This window comes from Nerophis ophidion, linkage group LG14 (assembly GCF_033978795.1).
Source record: "Nerophis ophidion isolate RoL-2023_Sa linkage group LG14, RoL_Noph_v1.0, whole genome shotgun sequence".
NCBI lineage: Eukaryota > Metazoa > Chordata > Actinopteri > Syngnathiformes > Syngnathidae > Nerophis > Nerophis ophidion.
The window spans coordinates 34,222,937-34,239,399 of NC_084624.1; the positions used below are offsets into that span (position 1 = coordinate 34,222,937).

The 16,463-nt window shown below is 42.7% G+C and overlaps 1 protein-coding gene across 3 annotated transcripts in view; it reads left to right on the forward strand.

The window, feature by feature from the left end:
• The window catches only part of klhl14 (kelch-like family member 14), a 111,635-nt gene that overhangs the window by 87,223 nt on the left and 7,949 nt on the right, over positions 1 to 16,463 (forward strand). For all 3 annotated transcript variants that reach the window (XM_061920495.1, XM_061920496.1, XM_061920497.1), the window contains 3 exons: positions 4,619 to 4,708; positions 5,621 to 5,699; positions 5,797 to 5,987. In XM_061920495.1, the coding sequence (XP_061776479.1) occupies positions 4,619 to 4,708; positions 5,621 to 5,699; positions 5,797 to 5,987 (360 nt within the window). The remainder of the gene's footprint in view (positions 1 to 4,618; positions 4,709 to 5,620; positions 5,700 to 5,796; positions 5,988 to 16,463) is intronic.

Consider the following 16,463-nt stretch of genomic DNA (forward strand, 5'->3'; position numbering starts at 1 on the left):
ATATTTGTATTGTAATATTTTCAGAATGTGTTTGTTTTATTTTTGGCCAAAGTAAGACAAAGAAAACAATCTGAAGTTGTGTATATTTTTTTTGTTTTAATGCCATGATTTTAATAGTCTGTGTACGGATTTCCCTACATGCGGCACCTGAACTAAAATGAGTTTAGACACCCCTGCTGGTACTTTACTTTGAAGTAACTTTGCTAAATGATGAGGTCACATCTTGAAATAAAGTCATAATAGGCCACACAGATTATTAAAGGGGACCTATTATGATTTTAATATACATTTTTAAAACGCTTCCATGTAGTCTAAATATTTTGTAAATGTTGTTCCGTGGACACTTTTATAACTCGTTTTCCGAGTCTTCCTGTATGATGTTCAATTCTGGAGGCGTTTCCTGATTGCAAATGAAACCAAACCACACCCTTTCAAAAAGTATTGTAATTTGTCTTTAGAAAATGTACATTGTTTAAATATATATCTTGAAGTCATCACTGCTGCTTTTTTTTTAGACAAGGTTGAAAATAACTTACATAAATATTATATAGATTCACCCGGTCACATCATTAGGTACACCTGCACATGCACTGATTGATTCAGAGCTGCATTAAAAAGCTGCTATTGGCAGCGTTTATGTTGCTAAATATTGCATGTCGGTGTTATTATGCGCATGCTGAGATTAAATGAAAGTAATACTTTATTCTTCCTTTTTTTGTTTTCTAATAGTCTAAAGGCTGATAGCTTGACCTAATGTCTAAATGAAAACATCCACCTCACTGGGACGTCACAACGTAACCAGACTACAAAACCCTGCGAACGGAGGCATCCAAAACTGCCTGCAAGCTCACGCCAAAATGCATGAACCTTTTGATTTGATACTTTGGCATTGTTTAACACGAGTGTCCAACATTGTAGCAACATTTATAAGTCAGAAAATAGCTAATTCATCATAGGTCCCCTTTAAGGAAAATACTTAGTTGCAACCAGCAGAGGCACAGTTGATTCACTTAAGCAGTGATTCTTAACTGGTTGGTCACAACCCACTGCAGAGTCACAGTAACGTTCGCCAACGAGTCAAGCATTGTTAATGTATCTTTTAAGTGAACGATGAGAACATTTGTGAGCCACTCCTCATCGTGCATATCAATTAGTGACGTAATGATATAAAAAATTCATATCGCGGGTACTGTCAATATTATCATTATTGTTGTGGTATTGTTGAATGTGCTGAAAAATACACACAAAAATCTTTCGACCAAGTTATTATTTTTAAATATTTAAAATAAACAGACTGTTAGGAAGCCCACTGTTTTGCATATTTTGCGTTTTTTATGCTTCATTGTTATTGTTTTAGTCTTCATATATTATCTGTTCAAAGGCTAAGCTTTTATTGTTTTAAATATTGGTTTGTACTGAAGCATGTAGATTAACATGTAGATTTTTTTAAATGAAAAGTTGGTAACAAATTAAATGTATTATGATTATTTATTATATCTGGTGGGCGCTGTGACGTCTGTTTAGTGGTCCTTGAAAGCAAAGTAAACACCTCTGTCTCCTTTTTTGGGTATACAATTATTACTCTGTTAAGAGAGTACAGCTCGTAGGTTCAGTTTGCACAATTTAATATTTTAGTTGCTCAGACAGTAATGTATTTATATAGGTTTAGATTAGGGTACTGCGATGAGGTGGCGACTTGTCCAGCCCGATTGTAGCTGAGATAGGCTGCAGCGCCCCCCGCGACCCCAAAGGGAATAAGCAGTAGAAAATGGATGGATGGATGGATAGATTAGGGTACAATATATTGTTTCTTAATGGGGAAATATGTTAATGTGTCTTGTATTCATGTTACTATTTAAGCTCGCGCGCTGGCGCCAGTCAGCCAAAGTGCAGTTATCAATCACGGTATTACAATCATTTTAATTTAAAATGCTAATATTAACCGTCGAGAGTTTTACCGTAGTTATCATTATTGTAATAATGTCTATTGTTACTTTGCTCATGTCAATAAATACAACAAAGTGATGACTGATTTGAGTTGCCACTTGTCATTAAGAGGTGATGGTGGTTCCCTCTGCTAAATCAATTGAGAACCACAGCTTTCGAGATACATTTGAAAAAGTCCAACAATTCCATTAATTAATCTGTACATCAATCAAAGAGGTAAGCAACTGACCACCTGTGCATAGACACTAAAACGTTACAAGAGCTATCCAGGCTTGTCAACCAATATTATAGGCCACTAAAGTAGGTATTTCTGGGATCACCATGGCAATGCTATTCTCCTTTTTCTTGACGTATTTACCATCAAAACCATTTTGAAGTAGTTACTTTAAAGACCGAATATCCCACACATTTGAGGTTAAGGACACTGCTCAAAATTCTGTGTATTGTGTGTAAACATATATATATATATATATATATATATATATATATATATATATATATATATATATATATATATACAGTCTGATGTCTTTGTTAGCTCACGTTTTTGTCGAATAGTCTGCCACTTTCCTCCTTTCACTTGCCATCCTTAACCTTTCAAGGCTCACCTCTATATTACATTTTGTTCTCATATTCCAAAGGTCACTCTTGAGATAATGGGAAACCACATTTTTCTATTCAATTCTATTGAGTTTGTATGTGTTGTTGTTGTAGTTGGAGACATTTTTCAGCATTAGCTATGATTTCTAGGCCAGTTTTCGAGATCCATGCAGAAAATGTTGTATTGTTTTTTTTCTTTCGGTTGTAGTCTGTTAAAGTCCCCACTTATTAGAATATGTCCTAGTAGTCGCCGAGTAGTTTTTTTTTTTTACTTTGCCACAATTTATCTGGGTGCATGCTACAGCCATGCACACATAGACACACATTAGGCTGAAACTTGCCAGTGTCATTTGTTCATTACCCTCGCCCTCATGGGTACGGCAACAAGCAAAAAGGTCAGTGGGGATTTCCATCACTCCCAACTTAAAAAGTTAACACTCAAATGGTCCGTGGCCTTGTGGAAGGACAAAACTGCACAATCATCCCCTGAGCACATCAATGAGCATCTGATGTAGCCTCCACACAATGGATGTGAAAGAGGAGATTATTAACATTCAATCATAACTTTGCAATGAGGCGAAACCTAAGAGGGACAGCCTTTGATTAAGACATTCATCAAGATAATTTGGGAAGATTCTGATCTTCTGTCTTGTTGTGTCACACAGAGCCACTAGCCGCTGATCTTAGTGCAAAGTTTGCCACCTAGCGTACTCACAGCAGCGTGAATGAATGCCAGACAAAGGCGGGTCTGATATTAGCATCCCCAATCAAATTGTACTGCTTGAATATGAGGAGACTCCACCCTAGTGTGGAAGCTGCTACGATGGTGGAAAAAGACACAAGAGGCAGAGCTGCAGCAGCCTTGGTGCATTAGCCATGTAGTCATTCAAGCGTCCCCTTGCCTCTATGCAGAGGTTTCTGACTCCCTCTAGTGAGCCCTTGAGCTCAGTGTAGACTGCAGCCATGGCGTTTATGTCGAAGACAATGCTGCCCATCATCTAAAAGCAGAAGGGCACGAGCGGGTAGATTAAATCCATTCAATAAGGTCCAACACGAGGGCGAGGTAAAAGTAAATGGCATGTTTTATGTCTTTCAGGATTGTAATCAGAGCTTTGATGTCTCAGCTGCCACTTATTCCGCTGCTCGCCTGTGTCCGAGACACCTGTAGAGGCAGGGCAAACGTGCCACATCGTCCTACCAGAGTGCTCCTCCCACTGTGTTGTAGTCTCGCCGACACAGAGCTACGAGCACTTCTCCCTCCCCCCTACCAGTACAAGATGATTTCAAGTCACTCGACATCAAATAAAAAGCTGCCCATCCGTGGCCTATATACTGCTGACTGAACGGTAATGTAAATAGCATGTAAGGGAGTTTGGCAGTCATATGGCACTTGTCTTTGAGGTGCACTGGAGGCAGGCAACCTAATCCCCACGTTCCAGATAAAGCTGTGTTTAGTGTATATGGTATTAGCTCCTATCTACCCCCCCCCCCCCCCTCCTCGCTTGTCAAGGAGCGGCACATGTCAGACGGGCCGAGTGAGATTGCAGCGCGAGGCCGATTGGAAAGAAATGAGATTCAAGGCTGTCTAATTCTGCAGCAACTGTGATCCATCAGGCGGTGGAAAGGCGACAGTGGAAATGACTGATGGAGACAGACAGGTGGGCCTTAACATTCCACTGATTTGTGCTCCACAAGACCCCCCCTCACCCCGCCGCGGGCGCCCGAGATTTATTGAGTGAACACGATCATGTTCATTACGACTGTCACCCAAGACCATTTCTCTACATCTCAATGGGGGTCACTGCAAAAAAAAAAAGATGATGGAGAACAGGAAGGGGAGAGCAAAAGCAGGTGACCCCGCCGAAAAAAAAGTCATTTCTTATGATAACAAGGTTAACCAAGACTCATTTCCCATATTGTACTATTCCGGGTCTGGAGTCTCCTCGTGAGGAGTGTATTTTTTTGTGGACCACTTCCACCTATTCAAGAATATTTATTTAAGTTTGTTCAGTTCCCACCTACTGTAAGAGTCACATTATTCACTAATGATTTTCCTTTGTGTCCCACTCAGTAATGCCTTATAACAGTGCCCATCACTGCGTTGTGGAGGTGGAAAACTTCCTGTTGCTCCTAGGAGGAGAGGATCAGTGGAACCCCAATGGTAAAGTGATTCCCCTCATTCTCATACATTTGATACTGTAGCCTTGTTCAATGCTGTATTGTAGTAGTTTTAAAACTCAACTTCAAGCCAGATCAGCACTGAGTGGACAAGCAACTCCCTCAATCACACTTGTCATTTTTTTGTTGCTGGGAAGTAACAGCAAAGTCTTTGATGTGTCAAGTTTCCTGGAGGGCTTTTTTGTACAATCAAGTTGTAAAGAGAGACATCAAGAAGCTGATTCAGTGACATTATGAGCTAATGGCATTTATTATAGTATAGAAAACAATAGAATGGACTTTATTGTCATTATATTTGCATATAACGAGATTAACGACTCCAGCTGAAGGTGCTGTAGTGGGAACAAATATGGGGTAAAAATAAATAACACAAGAAGTAAAAAAGGAAAAACTAACAATTTAAATAAACAGACTGCTATCCAATAAAAATAATAGGCAATCCTGTACAATATACAAAATACTATATAAATACAAATTACTGTACAATATACAGAACAAGACAAGAGTACAGGAGTAATAAATAACAATCAGTGTCGGACGTATTGCACTCGAAGGGTAGTATTGCACAGTAGGGTATTAGGGTAGGATATTGTATAGGGGTGAATTATTATTATTATAAGTTAGAGTTCATGATGGTGACAGCTCTGGGAAAAAAGCTGTCTCTGAGCCTGTTTGTCCTGGCTCTGATGCACCTGTAACGCATGCCCGATGGTAGCAGGTCGAACAGGCGGAAGCCAGGGTGTGTGCTGTCTTTGGTAATGTTTTTTGCTCTGTTGAGGCAACGAGAGTTGTGTAGATCCTTCAGGGAGGGCACATTGCGGATTCTATGGTGTTTTTACTACAGTATGATTTATGTATTACATTTTGTAAGTACATTTTTTCCTTGTACTTTTAGGAAAACACAGCACTCATTTTGTAAGTCGCTATGATCCCAGATTCAACAGTTGGATACAACTTCCGCCTATGCAGGAGAGGTAAGGCCTTTATTCTCACATGTATGGTGTTTTATTAAATGGCATCAACTTTATTTTACAGCCAAGTACAATCACATGACACTTTACTTCTCCTCAGGCGAGCCAGCTTTTTTGCCTGCCGTCTGGAAAAACACATCTATGTGATCGGCGGTCGGAACGAGACTGGCTACCTCTCCAGCGTGGAGTCGTACAACCTGGAGACCAATGAGTGGAACTATGTGTCGTCTCTGCCACAGCCTCTGGCCGCCCACGCTGGAGCGGTGCATAATGGAAAAATCTACATATCAGGTTAGCAGACATGCCGCCCCACATTTAGTTAATTAAAGGGGAACATTATCACCAGACCTATGTAAGCGTCAATATATACCTTGATGTTGCAGAAAAAAGACCATATGTTTTTTTAACCGATTTCCGAACTCTAAAAGGGTGAATTTGGCAATTTAAACGCCTTCAATTGTGCGCTGTCGGAGCAATGATCTTTCACCTTTGACGTTACAGTGGGAAGCAATCCGACATTTTCTCAAACACATTACACACACAAGTCGAATCAGCTCTGTTATTTTCCGTTTTTTTGACTGTTTTCCGTACCTTGGAGACATCATGCCTCGTCGGTGTAACAATACGATCAGGGACGGATTCAAGTTGACTTACGTGGAGTGTGCATCGATTAGCACGGCATGCTAATCGATGCTAACATGCTATTTAGGCTAGCTGTATGTACATATTGCATCGTTATGCCTCATTTGTAGCTATATTTGCATCCAGTCTTTCCCTCCACCCACATTTAATGCCAAACAAATACATACCAATCGACAGATTCAAGTTGCACCAGTGTTAAAAGATGCGAAAGTCCCTCGTTTGTTTTGCGCATTTTACCGACGATAGCGATGTGTGGATATCCTGCGACACTCAAAGCAAATGCATTTCCAACGATAAAGTCAACGAAATCACAAAGGTGAGTTGTGTTGATGTTATTGACTTATGTGTTAATCAGACATATTTGGTCACGACATGACTGCCAGCTAATCGATGCTAACATGCTATTTAGGCTAGCTGTATGTACATTTGTAGCTATATTTGCATCCAGCCTTTCCCTCCACCCACATTTAATGCCAAAAAAACACTTACCAATCAACGGATTTAAGTTGCTCCAGTGGAAAAAGATGCAATTGTTGGTTAGAAGGCGCTGCGATGAGGTGGCGACTTGTCCAGGGTGTACACCGCCTTCCGCCCGATTGTAGCTGAGATAGGCGCCAGCGCCCCCCGCGACCCCAAAAAGGGAATAAGCGGTAGGAAATGGATGGATGTTGGTTAGAAGGCGATCGCCGAATAGCTTCAATAGCTATTCGCTCAATAGCTTCGGTTTCTTCTTCAATTTCGTTTTCGCTATTTGCCTCCACACTCCAACCATCCCTTTCAATACATGCGTAATCTGTTGAATCGCTTAAGCCGCTGAAATCCGAGTCTGAATCCAAGATAATGTCGCTATATCTTGCTGTTCTATCCGTCATGTTTGTTTGTATTGGCGTCACTATGTGACGTCACAGGAAAATGGACGGGTGGATTTACACATAGCGAAAATCCGGCACTTTAAAGCCTTTTTTCGGGATACCCCATGATGGATAAAATTTTGAAAAAAATTTCAAAAAATGAAATAAGCCACTGGGAACTGATTTTTATTGGTTTTAACCCTTCTGAAATTGTGATAATGTTCCCCTTTAAGTTAGAAACCTTCGACACATTCACTTTAAGTTGTGTCAATAAAAATGTGCCTACAGTATGTAAATGATGGTGGTAGTTTGCAGAGTGCAATTTTCCCCATAGTACTGCCGTCTGTGACGATGGGTCACATGATTGCGGGGTGTCAAAATGGCATAATCTAATTTGCATAATTGCCTATCAGCTCTATACGATGCGACACATTTAGTGGCATAGATTGTGCTGCAATAATTTTTTTTTAAAGTAACACTCGTGCGAATATGGATTTTAACCCTTTTATTCTTATTTTGCTCCTAAAATAAAACCATTATAAGTGGATCAAATAAGTATGATTTTGGGAAAATAAACATTATTGTCAACAGAACTTACAGCCACCATAGCAAACCTCTGGGTACATCTGCTCACCACAGACGTGATCACGTGTACACAGCCATGCTATCTAAACTGCTGCCAAAACAATTAACCAGTCACCGGGGATTTAATTTCAACAACTATAAATATTAACTTGATATTAAATCAACGCATATTTCCTCTGCTCAATGTTGAGCTTATTCATGTCAATGGTGTTTTAACTTTAAAGAGGAACTGAATTTTTGGGGGGTTTTTTGCCTATCGTTCACAATCATTATGAAAGACAAGAAGATCATTTTTATTTTTATTTTCGCTTTCTAACATGTAAAAATAGGCTTGTCGTACGTGGCTAGTGTTGCCGAGTGTCCTGGGTTCTCATATTCTGTGTACTTATATAATAAAATAATAAAGGGGAGTCATGAGAGCAGGTCCGGTCTCTACCACTTCTTTAATGTTCTCTCCTTCCCACCTCTCGTATCCCCACTCTCTTAAAAAACCCACCTTTTTATAGACCTCTTACGTCACAGCCCTATGGTAACTCTGGAGGGACAAAACTCCTCCTCTTTACCTAAAATTTCTATGGTAACTTGGGACACCCTGAACTGTTTGTTACATACTTCCCCCCCTCAATTAGAAATGTCCCTGTTTCATTACAAACAAAATAGGTAACAAACAAGGAGAAATAGAACAGAGAATAATAAATTCACCATCTTAATGCACACAACAAATCAACAATAATTTTTTTACTGATCCACACCGTATTGCAGAGGCTAGCACACTGGCCCCTCAAAACATGCAAAAACTTGCAGATGCGAAGGTCGCTCCAATCGCCCCTTGTGAGGCAGTTCAATTATGCGGAGGAGGTCGCCCCCAGCGAGATAGTCCGATTGTGCGCAGGAGGTTACCCCAGTCATCCCCTGCGAGATAGTCCGATTTTGCGCAGGAGGTCGCCCCAGTGACCCCCTGCGAGATAGTCCGATTGTGAGATAGTTCGATTATGACGCTCCATCATGCCATCAGATTTAGGGTTACAGGCAGTGGTGCGTGTCCCTTTTTTTTTGTATTTCAAGCGTCTGGCAGAGTCTAATTGAAAGGGGAAACACCCTGGGGCCCCCACACCCCTCATGGGAACCTCCGGGCCACATCCAGAACGTCCATGACCACCCTTCGGAGGGGCCGACAAACCTGGGAACCCCCCATTGGAACTTCTGGGCCACTCCAGAATGTCCATGACCACCCTTCGGAGGGGCCGACAAACCTGAGACCCCCCATTGGAACTTCTGGGCCGCTCCAGAATGTGCATGACCACCCTCCGGAAGGGGCGACAAATCTGGGACCCGCCCACGGGAACGTTAAGGGCACCGACGGGTCCGACACGCTCTGCACTGCTCATACCATCGTCGGATGTCTCTCCGCATTAAAGGCCAGGTAGTAAGATTGCCGGGAACGCCTCCGCAACCAGCCGGCCCACAAACACCTCCAAGCTCTTCCCCGGAGCACGCACACGCGCCGATAGGCTGGCCCTGAAGCGGCCCATTAATTGTCTTTGTCCAAAAGCTTCCCCCAGTCTCTCTTCAATGAGACAAGCCGAGAGACTTCTTACCAGCTCCTCATTGCAGCCGCGGCCGGCTCCCGCCGTCGCGCCAACGGCTACTTCCAATTGCCTCGCACCAGCTGAGAAACTCTAGCTCGTGTCGCCGGTGAAGGGAGCAGTTAAAAAAAAAAAAGTCCATCCTTGACCCCCATGCCGTGTGAGTGTCCGTCAAACAGCGCCTTGCCGGGCTTAAAAGGATCCTCGTCACCACACCACGTGTCCGCAAAATAGCCAGGAAGCTTAGCAGCTAACTATACACGTGCAGCTAACTGGAAACTCACGAGTCCCGTGTAACGCTTTCTTCTTTTGTTTTCAACACAGCAGTTAAAATCCCACCGCTGCCACCAATGTAGCAGAGTGTCCTGGGTTCGCATATTTTGTGTACTTATATAATAAAATAATAAAGGGGAGTCGAGAGCAGGTCCGGTCTCCACCACTTCTTTAATGTTCTCTCCTTTACACCTCTCGAATCCCCACTCTCCTCAACAACCCACCTTTTCATAGACCTCTTACGTCACTGCCCTACGGCAACTCTGGAGGGACAAAACTCTCCTCCTTACCTAACATTTCTCTGGTAACTTGGGACACCCTGAACTGTTTGTTACACTAGCAATGCAACTAATAGGAGCAATCGGTTCTGCCTCCGAATCACTTTAAAAATGCATTCAACAGTACTTAATTTACGTTTTGTAACCAGTATAATAACCAAGCTGTAGCAACATTGTTATTGTGAGAGCGTAGTAACACATCGCCATGCTACTGTATTAGCACTAAAAACTATCTACGGAAAGAGATAAGCTAGCTTCTACAACAACACGAAACGCGTTTCAGTTTGCAATGCACAACACTGTGTTATGACACCAATCTGTACTGACTAAAAATCTTGAACAATCATATTAAAGTATCTGTAAAGTATTAGCCAACATTACATGTTTTGTTTGTACGCAGTTGAGTTTGCTAAACACCGAATGAACTGTAGTTGTACTAACACTCATGATGTTCTACGCGTATCATGATCGATATTCAAGGCCTACTGAAACCCACTACTACCCACCACGCAGTCTGATAGTTTATATATCAGTGATGAAATATTAACGTTGCAACACATGCCTTTTTAATTTACTAAATTGCAATTTTGAATTTCCCGGGAGTTTCGTCTTGAAAACGTTGTGTAATGATGACGTGTACGCAAGACGTCACGGGTTTTTAGGAAGTATTAGTGCTACGCACACACACAGCTAAATACCGTCTTCTTTAACGGCATAATTACACAGTATTTTGGAGAACTGAGTTGCTGAATCTTTTGCAATTTGTTCAATTAATATTGGAAAAGTCAAAGTAGCAAGATGGAGTTGGGAAGCTTTAGCCTTTAGCCACACAAACACACGGTGATTCCTTGTTTAAAATTCACGGAGTTGAAACTTTCCTACGGATGACAGCGGACATGAATCCCGACCACTTGTCAACCAGCAGGTTTCGGTGAGAAAATTGTGGTTAAAAAGTCGCCACTTACCGGATATCAGCTGAGCTTGCGCCTCTCGTACAGCTGCCGTCGACTTCCCCGAGACACTGCGCTTCAATACCCGGCCGTGGACGTACACTTCCGACTATCAGGTACTGTTAAACTCACTAAAACACTAGCAACACAATAGAAAGATAAGGTATTTCCCAGAATTATCCTAGTAAATGTCTCTAAAAACATATGAATCAGTCTCAATGCAACGCGATTGCAATCGTGTTTTTTTTTTTTTTTTTTTCCAGTCCGTCGCTATCAATATCCTCAAACACGAATCTTTCATCCTCGCTCAAATTAATGGGGAAATTGTCGTTTTCTCGGTCCGAATAGCACTTTTTGTTGGAGGCTCCCATTAAAAACAATGTGAATATGTGAGGAGCCCCCACACGTGTGATGTCATCTTTACCACTGTGTTACATGGCCTTTCCTTTTAACAACACTCAGTAAATGGTAAGGAACTGAGGAAACCAATTTTTGAATGGAATTATTTTCCATTCTTGCTTGATTTACAGCTTAAGTTGTTCAACATTCCGGGGTCTCCATTGTGGTGTTTTAGGCTTCATATTGTGGCACACATGTTCAATGGGAGACAGGTTTGGACAACAGGCAGGCCAGTTTAGTACCCGCACTCTTTTACTACAAAGCCACGCAGTTGTAGCACGTGGCTTGGCATTGTCTTGCTGAAATAAGCAGGGGCATCCAAAATAACGTTGCTTGGATTGCAACATATGTTGCTCCAAAAGCTGTATGTACCTTTCAGCATTAATGATACCTCCACAGATGTGTAAGTTACCCATGCCTTGTGCACTAATACACTCCCATACCATCGCAGATGCTGGCTTTTGAAGTTTGCTTCTATAACAATCCGAATGGTTCTTTTCGTCTTTGTTCTAGAGGACACAACATCCACAGTTTCCAAAAACAATGTGAAATGTGGAAAAGTTTGACCACAGAACACTTTTACACTTTGCTTCAGTCCATCTTGGATGAGCTCGGGCCCAGCAAAGCCGGCAGCATTTCTGGGTGTTGTTGATAAATGGATTTTGCTTTGCATAGTAGTGTTTTAACTTGCACTTACAGTTGTAGCGACAAACTGTAGTTACTGACAGTGGTTTTCCGAAGTGTTCCTGAGCCCATGTGGTGATATCCCTTACACATTGATGTCACTTTTTGATGCAGTACTGTCTGAGGGATCGAAGGTCACGGGCATTCAATGTTGTTTTTCAGCCTTGCTGCTTATGTGCAATGATTTCTCCGGATTCTCTGAAACTTTTGATGATATTACAGACCGTAGATGGTGAAATCCCGAAGTTTCTTGCAATATTTGGTTGACAAATGTTGTTCTTAAACAATTTGCTCACGCATTCGTTCACAAGGTGGTGACACTCGCTACATCCTTGTCTGTGAAGGACTGAGCATTTCATGGAAGCTGCTTTTATACCCAATCACGGCACCAACCTGTTCACATTTAGCATATTCACCTGTGGAATTTCCCAAATAAGTGTTTGATGAGCATTCCTCAACTTTCTCTGTCGTTTTTGCCACTTGTGCCAGCATTTTTGAAACACGTTGCAGGCATCAAATTCCAAATAAGCTAATATTTGCAAAAAATAACAATGTTTTCCAGTTCAAAGGTTAGGGGTCTTGTCATTGCAGTCTATTCAATTGAATATAGGTTGAAAAGGATTTGTAAATCATTGTATTCTGTTTTTATTTACGAGTTATTAACGTGGCAACCCCCCGCAACCCCAAAAGGGAATAAGCGGTGGGAAAAAGGATGGATGGATGGATGGAATGTGGCAACCTCACTGGTTTCAGGTTTTGTACATAAAACGCTGCTGGAGGGTTTTGGAGTTGTGTTAGAGGGCTTTGAAGGCTACAACACTGACTCCAAATATCCGCATCTTTCAAGTGTTTTTCAACATATTTAAAATCCTAAAAAAAAAAAAAAACCTGAGGAAAATTTGATCTGCAACACTAAAATTGGCCTTAGTGTGTGAATGTGAGTGTGAATGTTGTCTGTCTGTCTGTTTGTCCTGCCTTCCGCCCGAATGCAGCTGAGATAGGCTCCAGCACCCCCGGCGACCCCGAAAGTGACAAGCGGTACAAAATGGATGGATGTCTGTTCTTGTCTCTCATAATGATTGTGAACACTGAGAAACATTCCAAAAAGAGTGCAGTCCCCCTTTTAAGCGGACATGCTGTAATGAAATAAGCAAACATGGTATATTGGCGGGGGTGAAAAACACTTTTTCCAACGACTGAAACAAATTACCATTTGTGGGTCCTATGTTGAAAACCTACCAACATCACTGCTCATTCTGGCATGTGTCAGTGTTATCATTACATGTGATGTGATACCAATCATGTTATGTGACTGATATGACATTGTATGACTTGACTATAAAAAGCTGTGGGATAGAGATTGTTACGATCTGTTAGGTCAGGCGATTCTTCGTTTTACAAACGTTTGTAGTTTTTGGGTGTTTTTCCTATGTTTTTGGCTTCACTTCCTGTTTTACGCTCTTATTATGGTTCCACTTCCGGTTTTGTTTGTATTCTGTTTGCCCTAGCTTTACTCTCTTTCTGAGCGCTTCCCTCCCCACCTGCAGCTTGTTTGGTTAATTGTCTCACCTGGTGTAGAAGGGCTATTTAAGCCAGTCTCTTTTCCTTGTTGGGTGTGGGATCATTACAAATGTTTGGTCTCTTGATGTTCAAATGAACTTTCACGGTTTGTGGCATTTTTGCCTTGTTGTTTTCATTTCTTTCTTGCTATGTAGTTATTTTTCATGCACCGTTTCCCTGTGCTTGCTTTGTGCATATACCTGTTTCACTCTACTTTAGATTTTTGGTCCTTTTGACATTTGACTTTTGACAGAACGATCCCACCAACAAAGAGCTGTTTGATAAATACCCACCTTGCATCAGTGTATGGGGCTTGAGCTATAACTCAGTGCAGCCTTGGCTTAAAACTTTCTCATCTCCATTATGGAACCACCCCGGCGCCAGAAGCGCACACCACGCCGCAAGCAGCAGACACGGAAGGAGGCTCACGCACAAGTTGTGCCCACTTTGGACATTTTTTTCTTTGACTGGAACAGCCATTCAACCACAGTGGGCCTTGGTTCAAGCTCCTCCCACCTAACCCACTCTACAGTTTTCCGGAAACCCTGCTTTTCCTGTTCTGGTTCCAGCACCCAGATTCTCCAAGTCCCGGCCCCCGCCAACTCCGGGTACTCTGCTTCCCAAGACCCACTCAACCTTGGTTTCTATCCTCGCTAAGTTTGCGGGTCTACAGCTCCTCCCTCCAGTTCCGTAGTCTGATATCCGCTCCTTGGGGGGGGGGGGCACAGCTTCTTCTGCCTCTTTATCTGTCATCAGCTCATTCTTCAGCTCCACTTCTTGGTCCAGCACCGCAATCTACCATACACTTTCATCATCATTTCACCATCCTCGTCTCCAGCAGGTCTGCCCACCCCGCCCCATCCTTTTCTCCAGCGGGTCTGCCCACACCGCCGCCATCCTCGTCTCCAGCGGGTCTGCCCACGCCGCCGCCATCCTCGTCTGCAGTGGGTCTGCCCACGCCACCACCATCCTCGTCAGCAGCGGGTCTTCCCACGACAGCAGGTCTGCAGTCAGCTCGACCTCCAGTTTAGCCAGTAGCTGCTCCAGTTCTGCAGCCAGCTTCAGCATTGCATCTAGTACTGCAGCCTCCGCAATTTCCAGCTTACCTGCTGCCGAGGCGCCAGTCTGGCACTCACCCTCCTCGCTTACTGCGAAGGCGCCTGTCTAGCACCCGCACTCCACCACCTGATAGCTCAAGAATGTGGCCGTTCCATGAACCTCCTCCCCGCCATCAGCAGCAATTCCCTAAACCCGGACCGGGACCCTTCGGCTGCTGGTACACGGTTGCCGCTCACATCAATCAGCCACGTATGTGGCCGTTCTCTGGACATCCGCCTCGCCTGCTGCAGCGGCATTCAATACGCCGCTACCACCTGACCCGTCTCCGGTGGCTGTGGGGACACTTAGTCTGGCGACCCGCCGCCAACTCCTCCCTCCACCCTTCTGAAACTTTGTACTGTTTCTAGGACGTCTAAAATCCATCCCTTTTGGGGGGCGAAGGGTACTGTTACGACTAGTTGGCGATGCTTTGTTTTAGTTGTTGGGTGTTTTTCTTGTGTTTTTAGCTTTCATTCCGGTTTTACGCTCTTATTTTGGTTCCATTTCCTGTTTTATTTGCATTCTGTTTGCCCTAGCTTTACTCTTTCTGAGCGCTTCCCTCCTCACCCGCGGCTTGTTTGCGTTGATTGTCTCACCTGGTGTAGGAGGGCTACTTAAGCCAGTCATTCCCCAAATGTTTGGTGTCTTGGTGTTCAGAAGAATTTTCACACTTTGTGGCATTTTTGACTTCTTCTTTTGCATTTTTTTCTTGTTAGCTCTAGTTATTTGTTGATTGATTGATTGATTAATTGATTGAAACTTTTATTAGTAGATTGCACAGTACAATAGAAATTCCGTACAATTGACCACTAAATGATAACACCCGAATAAGTTTTTCAACTTGTTTAGGTCGGGGTCCACGTTAATCAATTCATGGTACAAATATATACTATCAGCATAATACAGTCATCACACAAGTTAATCATCATAGTATATACATTGAATTATTTACATTATTTACAATCCGGGGGATGGGATGAGGACCTTTGGTTATCAGTACTTCAGTCATCAACAATTGCATCAACAGTGTAGGTGTGACTTGGTAGGATATGTACAGCGAGCAGAGAACATAGTGACTTCAGATAGCATAAGAACAAGTATATACATTAGAAATACATTGGATTATTTACATTAGGTTATTTACAATCCGGGGAGATGAGGTGTGAATGGAGGAGGGTATTAGTAAAGGGTTGAAGTTGCCTGGAGGTGTTGTTTTAGAGCAGTTTCGAAGGAGGATAGAGATGCACTGACTTTTACACCTGTTGGGAGTGATTTCCACATTGATGTGGCATAGAAAGAGAATGATTTAAGACCTTTGTTAGATCAGAATCTGGGTTTAACGTGGTTTGTGGAGCTCCCCCTGGTGTCGTGGTTATGGCGGTCATTTACGTTAAGGAAGTAGTTTGACATGTACTTCGGTATCAGGGAGGTGTAACTGATTTTATGGACTAGGCTCAGTGCAAGTTGTTTTACTCTGTCCTCCACCCTGAGCCAGCCCACTTTGGAGAAGTGGGTTGGAGTGAGGTGTGATCTGGGGTGGAGGTCTAAAAGTAACTGGACTAGCTTGTTCTGGGATGTTTGGAGTCTAGATTTGAGGGTTTGGGAGGTGCTGGGGTACCAGGAAGTGCAAGCTTAATCGAAAAAGGGTTGAATGAGAGTTCCCGCTAGAATCTTCAAGGTGCTTTTGTTGACCAGAGAGGAAATTCTGTAGAGGAATCTCGTTCTTCTGTTGACCTTTTTGATTACCTTGGTTGCCATTTTATCACAGGAAAGATTGGCCTCTAGAATGGAACCTAGGTAGGTGATCTCATCTTATAGTGAAGTCACTGACTTTCTTAAGGTTGATATGGGACCCAAATAG